At 42.1% G+C, this 20,760-nt stretch overlaps 1 protein-coding gene across 4 annotated transcripts; it reads right to left on the bottom strand.

Annotated features, from left to right (window-relative positions):
- Positions 1-3,136: 3,136 nt before the first annotated feature.
- Positions 3,137-17,934, bottom strand: tiprl (TIP41, TOR signaling pathway regulator-like (S. cerevisiae)). Of its 4 annotated transcripts, none has more exons than XM_078559774.1 (8): positions 17,667-17,934; positions 12,043-12,162; positions 11,113-11,292; positions 10,637-10,736; positions 10,225-10,356; positions 6,587-6,682; positions 4,651-4,713; positions 3,137-3,967 (listed from the first exon to the last, which is right to left on the bottom strand). In XM_078559774.1, the coding sequence occupies exons 2-8, from the start codon at positions 12,144-12,146 to the stop codon at positions 3,806-3,808; spliced, it is 837 nt and encodes a 278-aa protein (XP_078415900.1). In that variant the 5' UTR covers positions 12,147-12,162; positions 17,667-17,934; the 3' UTR covers positions 3,137-3,805. The 4 variants fall into 4 exon arrangements, with proteins under 4 accessions (XP_078415900.1, XP_078415901.1, XP_078415903.1 ...); XM_078559775.1 differs by lacking the exon at positions 17,667-17,934 and adding an exon at positions 17,455-17,493; XM_078559777.1 differs by lacking the exon at positions 17,667-17,934 and adding an exon at positions 15,759-15,780.
- Between the last annotated feature and the right edge of the window lie 2,826 nt (positions 17,935-20,760).

Below are 20,760 nucleotides of genomic sequence, written 5' to 3'. Positions count from 1 at the left end.
TTGAATACTTTGTCCTACATTGTGGCTACTGTTGGGGGGCCTGTAGACCACTCCCACTAATGATTTTTCCCCTACTATTCCTCATCTTCACCCAAACCAATTCTACATCCTGATCTCCTGAACCAAGGTCATCTTTAACTATTGCACCAAAGCCCTCTTTCATTAACAGTGCTACCTTTCCACCTTTACCTAGCTTACTATTCTTCTTGAATGTCATTGTACCCCTCGATATTAGGAACCCAATCTTTGTCATCCTGCAGCCACGTCTCCTTAATTGCTATCATTTCACATTTATTTATTTCAATGTGGGCCATCAATTCATTTATTTTATGAATGCTACACACATTCAGATAGAAAGCTTTCAGTTTTGTCTTTTTGTTACCTTTGTAACATCTAGTCTTGACTGTTGATGTATTCTTAGGCCTTTTCTCTCTGTCCCTTCCTGCCATTCTCTGACCCTCATTTCTCATATTATTATTTTGCTCTCCTGTCTAGACTCTACACGTTGAATCGCTACCTCTACCCAAGCTTAATCCCTCACCCCTCTTGTTTAGTTTAAAGCCCTCTCTACTTCCCTAGTTATGCGATTTGCGAGGACACTCGTTCCAGCACGGTTCAGGTGTAAACCGTCCCAGTGGTACGGCCCCCACTTTCCCCAGTACTGGTGCCAGTGTCCAACAAACCGGAACCACTTCTCCCACATCAGTCTTTGAGCCACACATTCATCTCTCTAATCTTATATGTCCTATGCCAATTTGCAATTGGCTCAGGTAATAATCCAGAGATTACCTTTAAAGTTCTGCTTCTTAATTTGCTACCTAGCTCATACTGACTTTGCAGAACATCTTTCCTAGTTCTACCTATGTCATTGGTACCTACATGGGCCACGACAATTGGATCCTCCCCCTCCCTTCCTCTCCAGCCCTGAGCGGATGTCCCAAACCCTGGCACCGGCAGGCAACACAGCCGTCTGGGCTCTCACTCTTTGCTGCAGAGAACAGTGTCAGTCCCCCTCACTATACTATCCCCCACTACCACTACATTCCTGTTTTCTCCCCTCGCTTGAACGGCTTTCTGTGCCACAGTGCCAGGGCCAGTCAACTCATCCACCTTGCAGACCTCGCTTTCATCCACAGGTTGTGAGCACCTCAAACCTGTTTGATAATTGCAAAGTCTGAGGTTCCTACACTACTGTCTGCTCGGTCCCATTATCTGCCTCGCTGACAGTCACATCCTCCTGTCCCACACATCAAAACAGATGACCCTCTTCTAAGAGGTGTTGCTGTCTTCTGGAACAAGGTATCCAGGTATTTCTCCCCCTCCCTTAGGTTGCGCAGTGTCTGCATTTCAGCTTCCAGATCAATAATCCTGATCCAAAATTCCTCAAGCTGCTTACACTTCCTGCAGATATGTTTGTCCTGGATCGCCTTGGCATCCAAAAGCTCCCACATCTGCAACATAAGTTAGAATGGCAGGACAGGTATTATGTTACTCAGTTAATTTACTTAAATTACTTTCTTCCTATATATGCTACAATTTACTGTATTTATCAAATGCTAGTACCACTGACAACTAAAGGTTATATGCTTCTTAACTACAAAGCTATGTGTTTTAGATGTTTAAATTACTGTTTTATTGCATTTTTAATCTTTGTTTTATTTTCATTTTAAAGTTTTCAAATTTTGGTTTATTATTTAGAAGTTTTAGTTCTTTTTTATAGATCTACCTGAACTCGCCTGTCCTAAGCTGGTTTCTCACACATTGTCCCTTAGACAGAACACTTACCAGCCAATCAACTTACTAGCTTCCTGTGACATCACAGTTGCTTTTTTACTTTTTCTCCCCTACTGCTGTCTCACAGCAGCTGAAACAGCGAAAGTGCCGCTCCTCAGCTCCGCTCCGATTCCCAGCAAGGTAGGCCGCTCTGCAATCCACTGTTTGTATTTATAGGTGTTGCTCAACTCCTGAATGTCTCCTGCAGGCCCGCTCCACTCCAACTCCCAACAAATGACGATGCTAGATCAATTGTTAATTTTAAATCTGTGTGATAGATTTTTATTAGACAAAGGTATCAAAAGATATGGGGCAAAAGTGGCTATATGTACTTTGGTCACAGATCAGCCATGATCTCTGAGTGATGGTGGGACAGGCCTGCACCTTTGTGTCTGTGCTGGCTCTTTGGTCAATCTATCTAATTAATTCCACTGCCCTGCTCTTTCCCCATAGTAAATTTATCCCTTTCATGTAATTAGATCATTCCCTTTTGAATATTGCTGTTGAATCTACTTCCATTACCTTTTCAGGCAATGTATTCCAGATCACAACTCGCTGCGTAAGAAGAAACGTTTCTCTATTTTGCCTCTGGTTCATCTTAAATCTGTCTCTTCTGGTTACCAACCCTTTTTCCTGCCACTGGAAACAGTTTCTCTTTATTTACTCAAGTAAAACAATTCATGATTGTGAACACCTCAATCAAAACTCATCTTATCATTCTCTGCTCCAGGGAGAGCAACCCCAGCATCAGTGTCTCCACATAACTTGGGTCCTTGATGCCATTTTAGTGAATCTCCTTTGCATCATCTCAAAGACTTACTGTGAAATATCATTTATACACCATCTAGAGGATTGGTTTGTATTTTTTTGAAGACAGATCTTGAGATCAACAGAGAATATTCCATACATCATTTATACATACATACAGTTATTCATAAATTCTAAGGAAATCTATGATGTATTATTCAGGCTGTAAATAGATTTCCTGATAGATTTTTAAATCTTGTTCTAGAAATGGCAAGTACACTAAAGCATTTGTTTCTCCCTAATCGAAAAGCATAATGCCGTGGATGCTGCAAATCTGAAATAAAAACAGAAAATGCTTGAAATACTCAGCAGGTCAAGCAGCATCAAGCAGAGAGAAACAGAGTTATGTCAAAATACCTGATCTAAAACGTTAACTCTGTTTCTCTCCTGATGCTGCCTGGCCTGCTAAGTGTTACCAGCATTTTGTTTCTATTTGTTTCTTCCACTTAATTCACTTACCAAAAGGTCAACATGTTTCAATCTAAAGTAAATTTTGCCAATTTTATCAATCTTGGTTATAAGGCAAACAAATTCAGATTTCTCAAGAGTGGACCTATTCAGAGATCAATCTTTATTTAGATTTTATAGTTTACACAGTTTCATTGTTTTAAAGATATCCATTATTGGCTTACATTGACTGGTTATCAATACAAAACTGCACAAAAGTAACTTGCAGTAAATGGCTGCCTATGATATTGGCTTATGTGGACAAATGCTATAATTTACTGATATGCATTTGTGACAGACAAGTACAAATGCATGGTACAGTTCCAAACATACTCCAGTACTACCAGCACATTATGAACAGTGTTGTTTCAATCTACCTGTTGTATATCTACTAATTTTCACCTTAATTACAAATAACCAGTTAAAAATTCCATCCGTCGTTTCAGAACTTGAATAGATTCAAGATTTCATCAGCAAAAAAAAATAGAAACACCAATAACTTGCACATAAAAATCAGATTGAAAGCTGCACTGCTCACAATACTTTGGCTCCTACTGTAACAACTAAGCCTGAATCATTAAATCAAGCCAGATAAATTTTGTTTTTGATAAATAGTCCTTTGCAGCTATTAGAATGTTAGCTGCTGCTCTTACAAGACAAAATTCACTGCAGTAGTTCTTCAGAAGTATACTGGCAGCTACTAAAGTAAATCAAAAAAGATTATACTAGTCTATCCCTTATAAAGAGCACACAACTCTTCTCTTTCTGTAGCAGAATGTCACGTCTGTCTTGATTCTCTGCCTGCAACGCAGATCTGCATATTTTCAAATGTGGTGTTGTCCACATCCTCAGGGAATTCCAACTTCTCACAGATTAACTTTTGCAGGGGTAAATATTTTGAGATTTCATTCGGGTCAGTAAAAAGATACTGTGGAACGTTCTGAAACAAAAGTGAATTTGATTAGGTGCAGGGCACTATCTACGCATACATCTCCATCCCAAGCCCCCAGCCCCCCAATCCAGGATCCTGAAAATGCACTATGGGATGCTAACATGTGGATACTTAACAAATTCACCTAACTAGCTTAAATTAATTGGGTTAACATATCTACTAAATAGCAAAAAATGAATTACATCAAGGGACTAAGAATTCCTTTCCAACAATTTAATTTCAGGGCTCGTTTATTTTTAGTTGTAAACTGGCCCAAGCTATAACGTGCTGCAAATGTTCAAATCATAAAATAAACGTCAGTTCCTAACTATATATAGAGAACTCAACCAACTGCTGCTAGCAGTTGTTCTCCATGGTGCTCTCACAAAGTGCCATTGTTTTTACAACAGATCTGCAAATGGATCCTTTGCAGGAGGATTACCCTCCCAAACTAGGACACTAAAATGAGCACACAAAGTAATTCCCACAAAGCTCCCTTTGCTTTAAAAGGTGAAATTAAGTCTCAACCCATCATTTCATCAGTATTATTAAAACAGGACAGGACTTAGGAAAAAATCTGTCTTGCAATTTACTGTTGCAATCTGTTCACACATGATGTATTTCCAAAATGCCTAGTAACCTTTTAATTCTTAACTTATTCAGTTGCAAATCCCAGACACTTAAAAAGTTACCTGAAGAGCTGATACATTACTTTCTCGGGAGCTGTATTCAGACAGAAGGTAGTTTTTGTTAGCCTTTGATAGAAAAAAGAAAATGTTTTTCTTTACTAAAAAATAATACAACTTGAACATTCATAGTTCTTCACTTTTAAATATATATGGTATTTTTCCAGTTATCTCTGCAAAGTACCAGAGTGTAGGGTCTGGATTGCTAGGGAGAAAACATCACTGGTGTTTCAACTTCCATTTTTGTGCTATCCAATTTTTTTCTTCAACATGTTCTTTTCAGTTCCTCTAAAGGCTAGGTATAGGGGCTCTGATAAAGGGTCATGCCTGAAAGGTCAACATTTTTTCTGTCTTTACAGATGCTGTTCAACATGCAGCATGTTCCCAGTATTTTCTGTTTTGTTGCATATTTCCAGCATCTGCAATACTTTATTTCTTATTTTAAATTCAGGTATGAGCTAAGAATGTCCCTAAATTTTGAGAACTGCAAAATACGACTTAATTTTTCCCTAAAATAATATAATCTGCTCTAAAACTGTACTCTCTTATCCATAATTGTCATATTCAATCCATCTTGATTTAACCATTCAGAACAATCCTATAGTCCCTCCATTTTGAATTGTTTCTTAAATGATTCCAGGGTTTTCATCTTCACTGCTTTATCTGGACCTCTTTGCCAAGGTTATACACAGTCAATAGAAGAGCAGAAAGAAAAAAATCGAGAAACCCAGAAGGATATGGTGGTATCTTAAAAATGTCATTTTCTTTTACAAATTAAAACAAAGCCTTTCAAGCCCTGCAGCAAAATTACCAAAAAAAAAAATACTCTGCTCAAAAGACTCACAGCAAAATGATTTGAAAGGCCATATCTATTTGTATGTGGAGGCTTAGTGAATAAGTAAGATTATTTAACATTTCAACTCCAAAACTGCTATGAAAATCAGAAAAATCAGCATAAATTTTGCAGTCAAACCCTCAAAGAGAGCTTCACAAAGATGTTAACAATCTCCTTGGCAAGAATGTTAACTCTCTTGATGTGCAATTGATTCTAGCATTGTTTAATGGGGATTTCCAGCATCAAACTGCAGTAAGGCCATCAAGCTGTCTCACAGTCAATCACATTTAAAAAATCAAGATTGGGACATACACATATACATGGGGTTAAGGTAGGAAACTGAAATATCATGGACAAAAAAATATATATATATAGTTTAGAAATCTAGTAATGAATCATAGCAGAGACTTTTAACAACATTTTACAAATATAAAATTATATTTTCAGGGTCAGATTGGTTGTTTAGCAGTAGTTATTACTCAGCTGCCCATTAAAAACCCAACGAACAATACTTAACTTTTTATGGGGTTTCTAACAGTGATAGGAAAGCAAAAAAGGGGGTATTCTTCCCAGATCAGATGATTTTGCTGACTGCTGACTCTGGGTGGGGTGATGGGGAGGAGAAAGGGGGTCCACAGCAAAGCCTGTGGCAGAGCAGTGAATAAGTGACCACAACTATTGGAAGTCCATGTTAATCTGGGTTTGCGGGGTAATGACAGCTGACAATTTACTGTTAAAAATCCTGTAAATTCCAGGGTCTGTGTGTCAGCAACTATTGCATATTAGGCTGAAAATAGGGGACTTTTCATGTTAATAGAAGGAAGGGTAGCAAAATAAATTATAATTATTCTATATTCCTTAAATGCAGTATTAAATTGGTAACGATCATCTAACTAGAGTCTGAATGTCCTCGTGATCTTTACCGAATAGAAAATCCAAAGGGTAAATGGAGGATGAATAAGAATGGATGATAACAATGCATAGTACAAACCTGAAATTGCAGTTCACCTATATGTATTAGTTACTGAATGATACCATAATCAATTGTACAGTTTATTAACACAGTAATAATGCAACATATAGGTAAAGTAATAGCTACCTCATTACCTCATGATAAACTCTAGTGTCATTTGTCCGTATGAGTACACCATCAACTCTCAAGAAAAATCGCAACAGCACAAAGAAACTGGATGGCATCACTCTCTTGAAAAAAAAATGAATTAGTTATTCAAATATACTGTCCATTAGCCTCTATTTCCCCAGCCAAGATAAGTTAACTTTAAACAATCTTTAATTTGTTTCAAACGTTGAGCTGCAGTATTGAGAAACATGGAAAATCACAACAATCTGTTTTGTGATAATGAAATTAAAGTGGGTGCACCTCATCAAAAATTACAATCTTTCCAATAGAAGACAACAGATGTTCTTTAAACAACCTTCATTATAAGCATGAGCTGTACACCTGGTTATCTTTTTGAATAATGTATAATAACGATAAAGGCACCATGTCCTTTATTTTCTTAGAAATACAGCCCTCGTTTAAAATAGCACTTTAAAAATATTCACCCCTGATCAGGCTATTCACCACAATCATTATATGTTTTCAGTTTCATTCATGACGAAGACATCTTAAGATCACTCAGTGGGAAAACACAACATACATAAATCTTTAAAAAGTGACAGGGCAGGAAAGGAAAAATAGAAAGCTATTAAAAAAGCACATTTATTTTTTCCATTTGATGTGGGATGTATGCCTGGCGAGGCCAGCATTTGTTGCCCAACCCTAATTACCCTTGAACTAAGTGGCTCGCCAGGCTATTTCAGAGGACAGTTAAGAGCCAACCACATTGCTGTGGGTCTGGAGTCACATGTAGGCCAGACCACGTAAGGATGGCAGATTTCCTTCTCTAAAGGACATTAGTGAATGAGATGGGTTTTTACAACAATCGATGATAGTTTCCTGGTCACCATTACTGGGACCAGCTTTCAATTCCATTATTAATTCCATTTAAATTCCACCTGCTGCCCTGAGGATTTGAACCTATGTCCCTAGAGCATTGGCTTGGGCCTCTGGATTACTAGTCCAATGACATCATCACTACACCACCATCTCCCTTTATAAATAAAAGATTACAGTCTCTCATCATGCTAAACTTTTATAAAATCACTGAATAGACTTCTGCTGGAGCACTGTGTCCAATTCTGGGCACATACTTTAGGAAGAATAAAGAAAAGCCTTTGAGGGGGATGAAGAGGAGATTTGCCAGAATGGTACAAGGATGAGGATTAAAAGCAAAATACTGTGGATGGTGCAATTCTAAAATGAGAACAAAAATTGCTGGAAATGCTCAGAATATGTGGAGAGAGAAACAGAGTTAATGTTTCAGTTTGATGACCTCATCAGAAAAGGAAATATTTAGAGATGTGTTACTCTCACTGACCTGTCTGTCCGTCTCCCGTCATTGTTCCAATGAAATTCAACATAAGATCGAGGAACAGCACATCTTTTAATGTGGAACTTTACAACCTTCCGGATTCAACACCAAGTTCAATAATTTCAAATCCCACCATTTTTCTGATTTTCTTTTTCGTTTTTGCACAGCTGCTGTTAACGATGATTCTGCTTTTCACATTTACACCACATGTAGACCCATCTTTCCTTACTTATTCCCTTAACATCATCATCCTAGTTGTCGTTTAATATCTCCTGCCTCACAGTCCTTCCCCTATCTTTCTCCCTTCCAACCCTTTCCCTGCCTCAGTTCTTGCTTAAGACATGTTACATCTCTAACTTTTGCCAGTTATAATAAAAGGTCATCAACCTGAAATGTTTCCTTAGAAGTGGAGAAGGTTAAGGGCAGATTTAATAGACATTCAAAATTATGAAGGATTTTGATAAATAATTTGAAAATGTTTCCACTGGGAGGAGGATCAGTAACCAGAGCACACAGTTTTAAGATATTTGGTAAAAGAATCCGAGGAGATGAGATTTTTTACAGTGAGTTGTTGTGATCTAGAATGCACTGCCTGAAAGGGTGGTGGAAACAGACACAACAGTAACTTTCCAAAGCAAATTGGATATATGCTTGAAAAGGAAAATATTGCAGGGGAGTGGGACTAATTGGATAGCTCTTTCAAAGAGCCTGCTCAAGGACGATGGTCTTGACTGATTCGGCGCTGTATGATTATATGATAGATAACACAGTATATCACACCATGTATAAGCAAAAGTCACAGATTAAATCTGTGATCAATGGTGGCAGCACAAGAATTGGCCTTGGGGAAAGGGAAAACATACAAGTAAGAGCCTCCCACTCTGAATCATGATTAATATCCCAGTGAACCCTGATAATACACCTATAAAATGCACATTGGTAGACAGGATTGAGTTCAGTTCTCCCAATGTCAAATAATTTGCCCACATTTATTGGCTGGTTCACATTTTAAAAGCAGACATTTTACCATTACAATAGGAACCGAAACATCACCAGGATGAGTAATGCACCAAATGAATATAAGAGGGGTTGGATGAAGGGGAATTAAATTAATACTTGCACTGCATGATTTACTTCATTGGCCTGATGTAATATGATTTGCTTCTGTACGAAAACTTGACAAAGCAATTATTTTACTACTTTCTCGTGATGTGTTTGGAGTGGGAAATTGGGGGCTAAAAACAGCCATAACTGTTGTAGAATAGACAACCATTCAGAGAATCACAGGATGGTATAGTACAGATGGCTCTCTGCAAGAGCAACCCAACTAGTCCCACTTCCCTGCCTTTTCCCCAAAAAAACCCTGCAGTTTTTTTCTCTTCAGATAATTATTCAATTCGCTTTTGAAAGCCATGATCGAACCTGCCTACTGCTCACTCTCAGGCAGTGCATTCCAGATCTGAACCACATGCTGCACAAATGTTTTTCCTCATGTTGCTTTTGGTTCTTTTGCCATTCACCTCGAATCAGTGTCTTCTGGTTCCTGACCCTTCCACCAATGGGAACAGTCTTTTCCCATCTTCTCCATCCAGACCCCTCATGATTTAAGCACGTTTATCAAATCTCCTCTCTAAGGAGAGCAGCCCAAGCTTCACCGATCTATTCACAGAACTGAAGTCCCTCATACCTGGCACCATTCTCATAATTGTTTTTTGTACCCTCTCCGTTGCCTTCACCCTACGGTGTGATACCTAGAATTGGACACACTACTTCAATTGAGGCCAGACCAGCATTTTATAAAGGTTCACCATAACTTCTTTACTTTATGCCACTATTTATAAGGCCCAGGATCCTGTATGCCTTATTACCATTTTCTCAACCTGCCCTTCCACCTTCAACAATTTATGCACGTACACTCCTACAGCCCTCCGCTCCGGCACCCATTTTGGAATTGCATCCTTTGTCTTTTATTGCCTCTCCTGTTCTTCCTACCAAAATGTACCACTTCTTCATTCTCTGCATTAAATTTCAGCTGCCACATGTCCACCCATTCCATCAGCCTGTCTATGTCCTCTTGAAGTCTATCACTATTTTCCTCACAGTTCACAATACTTCCAATTTTTGTGTCATCCACAAATTTTGAAATTATGCCCTGTACACCCAAGTCCAGGTCATTAATATAGATCAAGAAAAGCAATGGTCCTTGTACTGACCTCTGGGGAACCTACTGTACACCTATTTTGAGCTTTCAAAATAGGGATGGTATCATAAACAACTTTTGTATGAGAACTGCCATATAATCCATCTTACCACTTTTACACTGAGCATGGAAACGCCATGATCATGAAGTTCATCTTCAAACAATAAAACTTCTTCAAAGTACATGATCTGCTCTCTTGTTTTCAATTTCTCTAAATCTATACGTTCGGTTGTGGGAGTAACCTACAAAAGAGATGAATGTATATCATTCAGCCAGCTAAGGAATGACTATATAATATTGTATAAAGGAACAAAGCTGTCATTAAATAGATATGATTATCCTTGTATCACATTAGAATGTCAGTGATGATAAGGCAATGAGTCCAGAAATTCGATAACATTTTGATGATTCACATCAATACCGAGTAAGTTTACAACCATTGCATGTAACCGCCTATCAATAAAACTGCCTTAAGCATCAAGAAAAATTAATTTGATTAAAATCAGCGTCTTCACAAATTACCTTTAACTTTAACTCATCACCAAGTAATGTTCCTTTATAGTCTGTAGTAAACGTCCAGTCATAGGGTTTAACAACTTCTTTTGAGTGTTCGGAATCAGCCCTAAGATTTAAATAAATACCTAATTTGAAATTTATTATGCAGAACTTGCTCTCTCTTACGCATTCTGTAATCAGGCAAAACTCACCCCAAAATTAGGATAATCCCAGCAGGTGGTCATAAAGACCATATTTGACTAGGAAATTCTTCAATTAATAAAGTTAAAATCAAATATAATAATAGTACTTGTTGCAGTCTCTGAAAATTAATTTGAATGCCTGTGAAAAACAGTAACTGGAAGGCTAAATCCAGTTATATTTAATACAAGATCTGAACAATAAAATCAGCACCATCCTAGTAACAAATAAAAACATTAGGTCTTATTTATGGATATCACCTACTGAAGGATAGATTTTACACTTTAGGTATTTGACCTCACCTACTCTCCTGCCATGCCTCCGCACATGCCACTTTCACTGTGCCATGCCCATTATCCACTGTCCTTAAGGCATCTGTAGCATTAAATGAAATTCCAAATCCTCCAGCATGTTGCACCTTTAAGACATTATCACCAAACAACATCTCTGGAAGAGAATGCATCTTCATTTCCTCAGCTAGCCTGTATGGTTAATCAGTCGGGGGAAAGTTGAAATCATTAGGAAAGACTACATCCATTTAGGTACTTTAACCTATGTTGAACAATCAGCAACAGCCTCACTAATCAGCTGGAAGATCTAATTTTACATTCAAGTGTAAACTAAAAAAAAATGTATGGTTGCAATAGAACTAATCAATTTATTACAACACGAATTCCATTCCCTAAGAGTAAGATCTACTAAATTCATCAAAAATGACTAAACTTCTAGGAAAATAATTTTTCACACTGTATCCTAAGTCTTATTATTCCATTAAGAAATAGGGGATAGTTTATATCAACTTTAGGCAATTTCGATCCAAGCTGACAAGTCAACTTCAAATTCTAACTTTGATCATCAGGAAGTGAAAGTATCTAAGAGAAAAATTAATATACATGAGTTAAAAAGATCCAGTCGTTTTGAACTTGAATTCAAATTTCAGCAGGTTGAAGAACCATCAACCATATAATATTATGGCAATAGAAGATCAGGATCATTTTGTACAGTGTTACAGACAAGTTTATAGATTTCTTAAGTATTGCAGATGATAGGGCACCACATTTTTTGAATTATTATTTTTGAATTTTGATCATTTTTTAATTATCCTGATCCAGGAGTAGTAATTTAGTATTTACATGTTTGCACATTAAGATAAAAATAGCAGCAAATGCCATATTTATAGCAAATAACAGCAAATAAATTCAGTTTAAAAAGCAAAGAAACTAATTTCATACCTTTCAATATCCTTTGATTTCATAATATGGCTTTTGTTGGCAGTTAGCTTCCATGGTCCAAAGTTAAATTCTTGTTTGCTGTTTTTGAAACTGTGTGTTGTCATAGCGGTCAAATGTCACCTAAAAGAAAACATTCAGTTAATTCTATAAATCACCTCAATTATAGTGTATATGTAGTGACAGTGTTACTGATAATTGTATCTTTGATCTCTAAATCCTTCAGATTGAAGATTATAAACAAATTCTGTATTATAGAAATCGCTTTTATATTCAGTTGTTTATTGCTAAGAAATCTATTCATTGACAACTGGATACTGTAGGCATTGAGGTGTCCCAAGGGACATTTCTATAAATATTCTGAAATAGCTTTGAAGTCCGTAAACTATGATTGCTGAAATATTAATAGTTACATCATAGAACACGAATTTATTGGGCTTTGCAGAGTTTCAACAAAGTCAGCTAAATAAAGAGTCTCAATCAAACAACAGACTGCAACTTCCATAATATGTTGGTGTCACTCTTTGTAAGCACTCTGCATGACAACTTCTTAGTATATATTGTAAAGCTGGCCTTTGCTTTCAGTGATTACCGCTACATTCTGGAGCTTTGTCAGAACAAGGGACATCACACATTTTTTTGACTCACTGGCCTTTCACGGGATATTTCACAGGTTAATGCTCATAAACACTGCCTGTCCTATTCCTCTTAGCCTTTTTCATTGCTGACTGTGGCGAAGAAAACTGAATGCAAAGAAGCCAATATTAGGACCGCAAAGCATAATTCACATTAGTAGTCACAAAAATAAACTGTAAATTGTAAATGTGCTTTTTTATTTGTATGGAAATATCAGAGCAAAATAAAGCATGACCTTTTTAACTTTAATTTGAAAGGAAAGACAATGTTTCTAACTATATTCAAGAAATTATTTATGTAACTACAACACCCTTCATGTACAGCTTTATTTATATACAATACACATGAAAGCAACAACTTTAATTTCTCTACCTAACAGTTGTGGATGAAGAAAACACTATTTATGTAAAATTGAGTTTTGAAAAAAAAATCTTTGTTCATCAAACAAGCAAGTCTCCATCACTCAAAAAATTCTGATCAATTCTTGGCAAGTTTGAACAAATGAACAAAACTTATTTCATTGTCCAAGTACATCTCTTTTAAACTTCTTTCCAAATCCATTCAGCAACAATGGGCACCCTTCCTTTCACCTTGGCATTAGCTCTCTCAACCACCAGCTCACCGTGAGCAACTTTACAGGTTACTAGTTAAAAATAAACTTTGAATTTCTTGCCATATCCTCATAGGCCAGCTTAGCACTAAGCAAAAACTGCCTGTGTTCCAGAATGGCTCATATGAATTATTATTTTTGAATTTTGATCATTTTTTAATTCTGCTGCCCATATCCTAATGCACACCAAATCAAATTCACCCATGAACCCTGTCCTCATTAACCTACAATGGCTTCATGTCCCCCAATGTCTCCAATTTAAGATTCTGATTATGTTCAAATCTTTTCTTTTGATTCTGATCTCTAGTACATTTCCCGTGTCCTTCTCATCACCACTGCCAGTTATACCTTTGCTGCTTAGGCTCCATGTTCTGCAATTCCTCCATAAAACCTGCTGCTTCTCCAGGTCACTCTATTCCTTTAAGGCCCTTCTTAAAATTTACCTCTTTGACCAAGCCTTTGGTTACTCATACTAATATTTCCACCTTTAGCTCAAAAAATTATTTTTGTACTATCACAGTGAAATGTCTCGGGGCATGTTTCCACATTAAAAGCACAATTTAAATGCAAGCTATTGTGTGTTGCAGTGGAAATCATGTGGGATGCCCACATTCTCCTGTCTACTCAAAGGTAATAAAAATAGCATGATGTTACATTCAGATTAAAACTAATTTGATATATTTCCAAGGTATTACAACAAAGTGGAAATACACAGCCAGTAAACACTAAACAACAGGTTACTCTTTAAAATTTATTACTTACATAGGTTGGTAACCGGAAGATTAGGGAATGAAAGAGTTTCGTATAGAATTTCTGAGGTGCCTCCCCCATCTACAGCTTTACTGCGGACCGAGAATGTGACAACCTTTACTCTGACACACAGCAGTCAGATTCCACCACTGGGCCTTCACCTGGGGGCCCCTATCCACCAATCTTTGCTATTTCCCTGTTACCTGGCACAATCTATTTTCACATCACGGTTCAAATGATTCCTCAGCAGTATTTCACAGGTAGTGTGTCCAACACACCAACTACATATTCGCTTATTCAAAATGGACCATCTAATGTCATTTCAGTTAGAGATTACTTTCTCCTCCACTAAAATGCCATAGGCATAAGGCACCTTCCCATTCTACTTTCTAATAGGGAGTATCCCAAAGTGTTCCACAAGCCAGATGCAGGCTGTTAATTCACAATTGCATTGTGGGAGAATTTCAGTGTCTTTTGCAGCTTCTTGTCTCTTGCAGTTTGCAGCATGTCCAGATCTTGCAAAGATATTCCATCTCCCCAAACATGCCTCAAGTCCAATGTTGACAAATATTTATTTTGTGTCCTACTTTGCTACACATGGAATGTTAATTGCCCGAGTCACCCCTGGAGGTTTATTCAATGAATTAGCTCTTGGATCCCAGTGTTACAGTCAAACTCATGGTTTGGCAAACCCTCATCCAACTGATTGTCATGAGGGCTCTGTTAGCCCATCTGTTCTCATGCTTCTTCAGGCCACAAAATGATCAGCTTGCTTGACATTATGACTTTTGAATCCTGGTGTCAATCAAGAAACCATATTTTTTAAACTCTGGAACTACTTCCAGAAAATGATCTATTAACTTTGACGCATACGATTCCTCATTAGTCCTTACATTTTCTTTCTTTAACCACGATTTAAATGCATTGTTCATTTCTAACATCAGTCTTGTTACTGTTGTTCTGAGCTTTCCATAACATTATGAATTTATGCCTACATCTATTATTGTCAAAAGCAATGACAATTGCACACTGTACTTTCATCTAGTAAAAAACTAAGAAGAATTTTACTAGCATCTCACCGAGATTTGTCCTACCCCACTCATAACAGTTCACTAACAATTCAAAAGCCCTTAAGACACCAAAGTCATCCTCTTCTTTAACACTTGTAATAAGTGAAAGATTTGATAAAAAAGTTAATAGCTGAATGAATTCATAGATCTGTAATTTAAACTGTCTGGCCTAAACTGAAGATATGTTAGTGCGGTTTTTCCTTTTTCTTATCCGTATATTTACGGTTAACGGTTTCTTCAGACACATGCTTGTGCTGTGTCTTTTTGCTTAACCTTAGTTCAGTTGCTCCCACCCAAGTGAGAAGCTCAAGACTGCACTGTTGGAGGTGCTTTTTTATCAAATGAGACATGAAACCAAGGCTCCATTTGCCCTTCAGGTGATGTGATAAAACACCCCATGACACTATTCCAGGAAGAGCAAGATAGCTCTCCTGATATCCTAGTAAAAACTAAATCCTCAACCAACAGCACTGAAATAGAATATCGTGTCATTTAACATTACTGTTGTGGAACATTGCTGTACACAAACCGGCTGCTGTGCTTCCCTAAATTTCCCTGCAGTGACTATATTTTGAAATTAATTTATTATTTGTGAAGTCCTTTGTGATATCCTGAGCTTGTGAAAGGCACTACAAGCACAAGCTCTTTCTTACTTGCTCTGAAGAAGGATCATACTGACTCGAAACATTAATTCTGTTTCTCTCCACAGATGCGGCTAGACCTGCTGAGTTTTTCCAGCATTTTCTGTTTTTGTTTCTCTTTCTTACTTGTGCTGCCACTGTGTCTTCTTGCATTTGGTGCTCTTTATCTTCAGCTTTGTGCCTGCTTCTCTCTTTCCAAGTCTTCAGATTGAGCATTTTTAACTGTCGTGTATGGACCATAACATCCCCTTCCTGCTCCCACTGCTTAGCTAATTCCAACTGTGATTCAGCTTCTAGTTTCACCACCATATTGAGTTAATTTTTGGTACTCATGGTAAGTGATTCTTGCTTCTGATTTCTTGAATTTAAATTTAAATTCCTGGCTTAGCACAGTTCTAACATCTGATGGGAATGCTCAAGTATATTACTCAGCTAAACTCACACTTCGACCAAATCAATTAGAAAGATATTACAGGGGAACAATGGGCCAATCATCCAAATATGTTCTGCACGAAGCAGCATTTATCTAGTGAATTCTACAAAACTGTTTCATCCAATAATTTTGCAGTTATCAAGCTGTGTAAAAGTACATTTTAAAGAGTAATCCCTTCTGAGCTGATCAGTATTTTTATATATTTACTCATTTCTAGCTGTGTATTTCCATTTTGGTGTAATATCTTAAAAATAGATCTAATGTTTTTAGTCTGAATGGAACAATATGGTAATTTGACCACCTTTCAATAAACAATGGAACCCAAGATGGTTCATTTACAAAGGACACTGAAATTTCTGGGTAACAGCTGCAATGAAATCAGCACAATCCATTTACCTACCAGTTTACAACCAGTTTGACACAAGACATTAAACAAATGACCAGTCAGTGAACATCCCATCAACGCCACTGATTAAAAACCAGAGACAATGGCCTAAATCTTCCGATCAGGATCAGAAATTTCCAACCCTGATCAGATCAAAAAACAAAATTTTTTTGGGGCCAATCTTCAAATGGAGGATCCTGCAGAACTCAGTCAGCGCAGGAAACCTCTGAGACATCAGCAAAGGGAATCCATGCAGTAGCCAGGTGGTGGTACTGGTGGAGGTGGTGGCAGTGGGTGTGGGGTGACGGGGGGTTGTGGGTGGTCAGCTGAATAGTTACCCAGGCGTTAGACTAGGATTTTTCTGTCAAACATTTTCTGGATAACTATTCAAGTGAGTCGGAACCATCTGAAGTTTCCGACTCTAACTCAGAGTTGGAGACTTTCTCGGAGGGTTCCAGGGACTCGGAGAATTACCCATCAGAAGTTTAAACTTCCAGGGCAATTCCCACAACAGTCAGTGCATTGGGACTTCCAAGGGGTCCCGACGATCTGGAGACCAGAAGATCTGGGCCAATAATTCCTGCATTTTTCTCTCATGTATTGGCAGAGCAGTGAATGGTCAGTTACTGCTGTTTATTTCAGGCCCTGCACCAAAAGCAACTTTGTGGCAGCATTTTAATTTGCAGGAATAATTTACTCTTAGTAGGTTAAACATATACTTGAAATGTTTTAAACTTTGCCATGAAATAAAAGCATCCACGTGGCAGATTAAAACCCCAGTGCGCTCGGGGTTGCAGTTCAACGTTACACCCAAACGCCAATTTATCCCTGCCTGCAGCTTTCACTTATTTCCATTTTCCAACCCACCGACCGACCCGTAATTTTTATACCTTCCCCAAGCCTTTCCCTCCTCAATGATCACTTCTCTCCCTCTCCTCTCTCACCATCCGCTGCTCATTCTGCCCACGGCCAGACCTGCCCCGCTCTCCAACTCCCTCTCTCTCCATCCGGCCCGGACCCCCTCACCCGATTTCAACCACAGCCACGCAACAACCCCCTGTTCCTCCTCTGATGCCCCTTGAGCCCATCCTCTTCCCCTCACCGGCCTCCGCTGGTGACTCCGACGCCGATCCCCCGCCGTTGCTCCGGGTTTCCTAGGCCCCAGTCCGCCTCAATTCCGGTCCCGCAATCCCCGGCACCCGCTCATCGTTCCGGGCTCTCACCCGGAAGGTTCCGGGCGGGGGACGGACACAGTTTCTTCCGGCCCGGCAGGTTCCTGAAGAGAAGGTTTCAAACTCAAGCCTCCTCCCCCCTGGTTTGTTGCAGCCAGTCAGGAAAACTGCCAGAACCTCACTCAGGCATTTCACTGCAATCCGACCGCTAAAAGTGTCCCGGGAGCCGCAAAGTCGAGGAAGAACCTGCGGAAAATCCGCCAATAAAATTACCAGGTTTCCCCCCACATTCCCCAATCACACCCCCCTCACCCCAATCACACCCCCCACCCCAATCACACCCCCCTCACCCCAATCACACCCCCCCACCCCAATCACACCCCCCCACCCCAATCGCCCCCCCTCACCCCATTCTCACCCCAATCGCCCCCCCTCACCCCATTCTCACCCCAATCGCCCCCCCTCACCCCATTCTCACCCCAATCGCCCCCCCTCACCCCATTCTCACCCCAATCGCCCCCCCGACCCCATTCTGCACCCCCCCCGACCCCATTCTCCACCCCCCCCCGACCCCATTCTCCACCCCCCCCGACCCCATTCTCCACCCCCCCCCGACCCCATTCTCCCCCCCCCCTCACCCATTCTCCCCCCCCTCACCCATTCTCACCCCCCACCCCATTCTCTCCCCCCTCACCTCATTCTCACCCCCCCCAGCCCATTCTCCCTCCCCTCCCCCCCACCCCATTCTCTCTCCCACCCTCCACCCCATTCTCCCCCCCCACCCTATTCTCTCCCCCCCCCACCCCATCTCCCCCCCACCCTATTCTCTCTCCCCCCACCCCATTCTCTCCCCCCCCACCCCATTCTCTCCCCCCCACCCCATTCTCTCCCCCCCCACCCCATTCTCTCCCCCCCCACCCCATTCTCTCCCCCCCCCACCCCATTCTCTCCCCCCCCACCCCATTCTCTCCCCCCCCACCCCATTCTCTCCCCCCCCCACCCCATTCTCTCCCCCCCCACCCCATTCTCTCCCCCCCCACCCCATTCTCTCCCCCCCCCACCCCATTCTCTCCCCCCCCACCCCATTCTCTCCCCCCCCCACCCCATTCTCTCCCCCCCCCACCCCATTCTCTCCCCCCCCCACCCCATTCTCTCCCCCTCCCACCCCATTCTCTCCCCCTCCCACCCCATTCTCTCCCCCTCCCACCCCATTCTCTCCCCCTCCCACCCCATTCTCTCCCCCTCCCACCCCATTCTCTCCCCCTCCCACCCCATTCTCTCCCCCTCCCACCCCATCTCCCCACCCCATTCTCTCTCCCCCCACCCCATTCCCTCTCCCTCCCACCCCATTCCCTCTCCCCCCCACCCCATTCCCTCTCCCCCCTCACCCCATTCTCTCCCCCCCCACCCCATTCTCCCCCCCCACCCCATTCTCTCCCCACTCTCCCCCCCACCCCATTCTCCCCCCTCACCCCATTCTCCCCCCCCTCACCTCATTCTCCCCCCCCTCACCTCATTCTCCCCCCCCTCACCTCATTCTCCCCTCCCTCACCCCATTCTCCCCTCCCTCACGCCATTCTCCCTCCTCACCCCATTCTCCCCCCCTCACCCCATTCTCCCCCCCTCACCTCATTCTCCCCTCCCCTCACCTCATTCTCCCCTCCCTCACACCATTCTCCCACCCCCTCACCCCATTCTCGCCCCCTACCCCATTCTCCCCCCCTCACCCCATTCTCCCCCCCTCACCCCATTCTCCCCCTCCCCTCACCCCATTCTCCCCCTCCCCTCACCCCATTCTCCCCCTCCCCTCACCCCATTCTCCCCCTCCCCTCACCCCATTCTCCCCCTCCCCTCACCCCATTCTCCCCCTCCCCTCACCCCATTCTCCCTCACCCCATTCTCCCCCCCCTCACCCCATTCTCCCCCCCTTCACCCCATTCCCCCCCCCCACCCCATTCTCCCCCACCTCACCCCATTCTCCCCCACCTCACCTCATTCTCCCCCCTCACCCCATTCTCCCCCTCCCCTCACCCCATTCTCCCCCTCCCCTCACCCCATTCTCCCCCTCCCCTCACCCCATTCTCCCTCACCCCATTCTCCCCCCCCACCCCATTCTCCCCCCCCACCCCATTCTCCCCCCCCCACCCCATTCTCCCCCCCCACCCCATTCTCCCCCACCTCACCCCTTTCTCCCCCACCTCACCCCATTCTCCCCCACCTCACCCCATTCTCCCCCACCTCACCCCATTCTCCCCCACCTCACCCCATTCTCCCCCACCTCACCCCATTCTCCCCCACCTCACCCCATTCTCACCCCATTCTCCCCCACCTCACCCCATTCTTCCCCCACCTCACCCCATTCTACCCCCTTCACAATATTCTCCCCCCCTCACCCCATTCTCCCCCCATCACCCCATTCTCCCCCCCTAACCTTCCCCTGCAACACCCCCTCACCCCATTCTCCTCCTACCACATTCCCCTACAACAGCAACTCACCCCATTCTCTCTCCCTCACCCCATTCTCCCCCTCATCCCATTCTGCCCAATCACCCCATTCTCCCGCGCATCCCATTCTCCCCTCCCTCACCCCATTCTCCCCCCTCACCCCATTTCTCCCCCCCACCCCATTTCTCCCCCCCACCCCATTTCTCCCCCCTCACCCCATTTCTCCCCCCCTCACCCCATTTCTCCCCCCTCACCCCATTTCTCCCCCCTCACCCCATTTCTCCCCCCTCACCCCATTTCTCCCCCCCCTCACCCCATTCTCCCCCCCCACCTCACCCCATTCTCCCCCCCACCTCACCCCATTCTCTGCCCCCAACTCACCCCATTCTCCCCCCCCACCTCACCCCATTCTCCCCCCCCACCTCACCCCATTCTCCCCCCCCTCACCCCATTCTCAACCTCACCCCATTCTCCCCCCTCACCCCATTCTCCCCCCTCATAACATTCTCACACCATTCTCCCCGCTCACCCCATTTTCCCCCACCTCACCCCATTTTGCCCCACCTCACCCCATTCTCC

The sequence above is a fragment of the Cetorhinus maximus genome, chromosome 16 (genome assembly GCF_964194155.1).
Source record: "Cetorhinus maximus chromosome 16, sCetMax3.hap1.1, whole genome shotgun sequence".
Taxonomy (NCBI): domain Eukaryota; kingdom Metazoa; phylum Chordata; class Chondrichthyes; order Lamniformes; family Cetorhinidae; genus Cetorhinus; species Cetorhinus maximus.
Note: the sequence above shows the minus strand (reverse complement) of the source record. Positions and strands in the feature narration are given on the sequence as shown.

Excerpts from the sequence above, each read along its gene's own strand:
- tiprl (XM_078559774.1), bottom strand. The coding sequence starts at position 12,146 with ATGACAACACACAGTTTCAAAAACAGCAAACAAGAATTTAACTTTGGA. Across the intron at positions 6,683-10,224 it reads CCATGCTCAGTGTAAAAGTG|AGAGTGATGCCATCCAGTTT; the intron begins GTAAGATGGATT and ends TTTTTTTTCAAG. Across the intron at positions 3,968-4,650 it reads GTAATGTATCAGCTCTTCAG|AACGTTCCACAGTATCTTTT; the intron begins GTAACTTTTTAA and ends CTTTTGTTTCAG.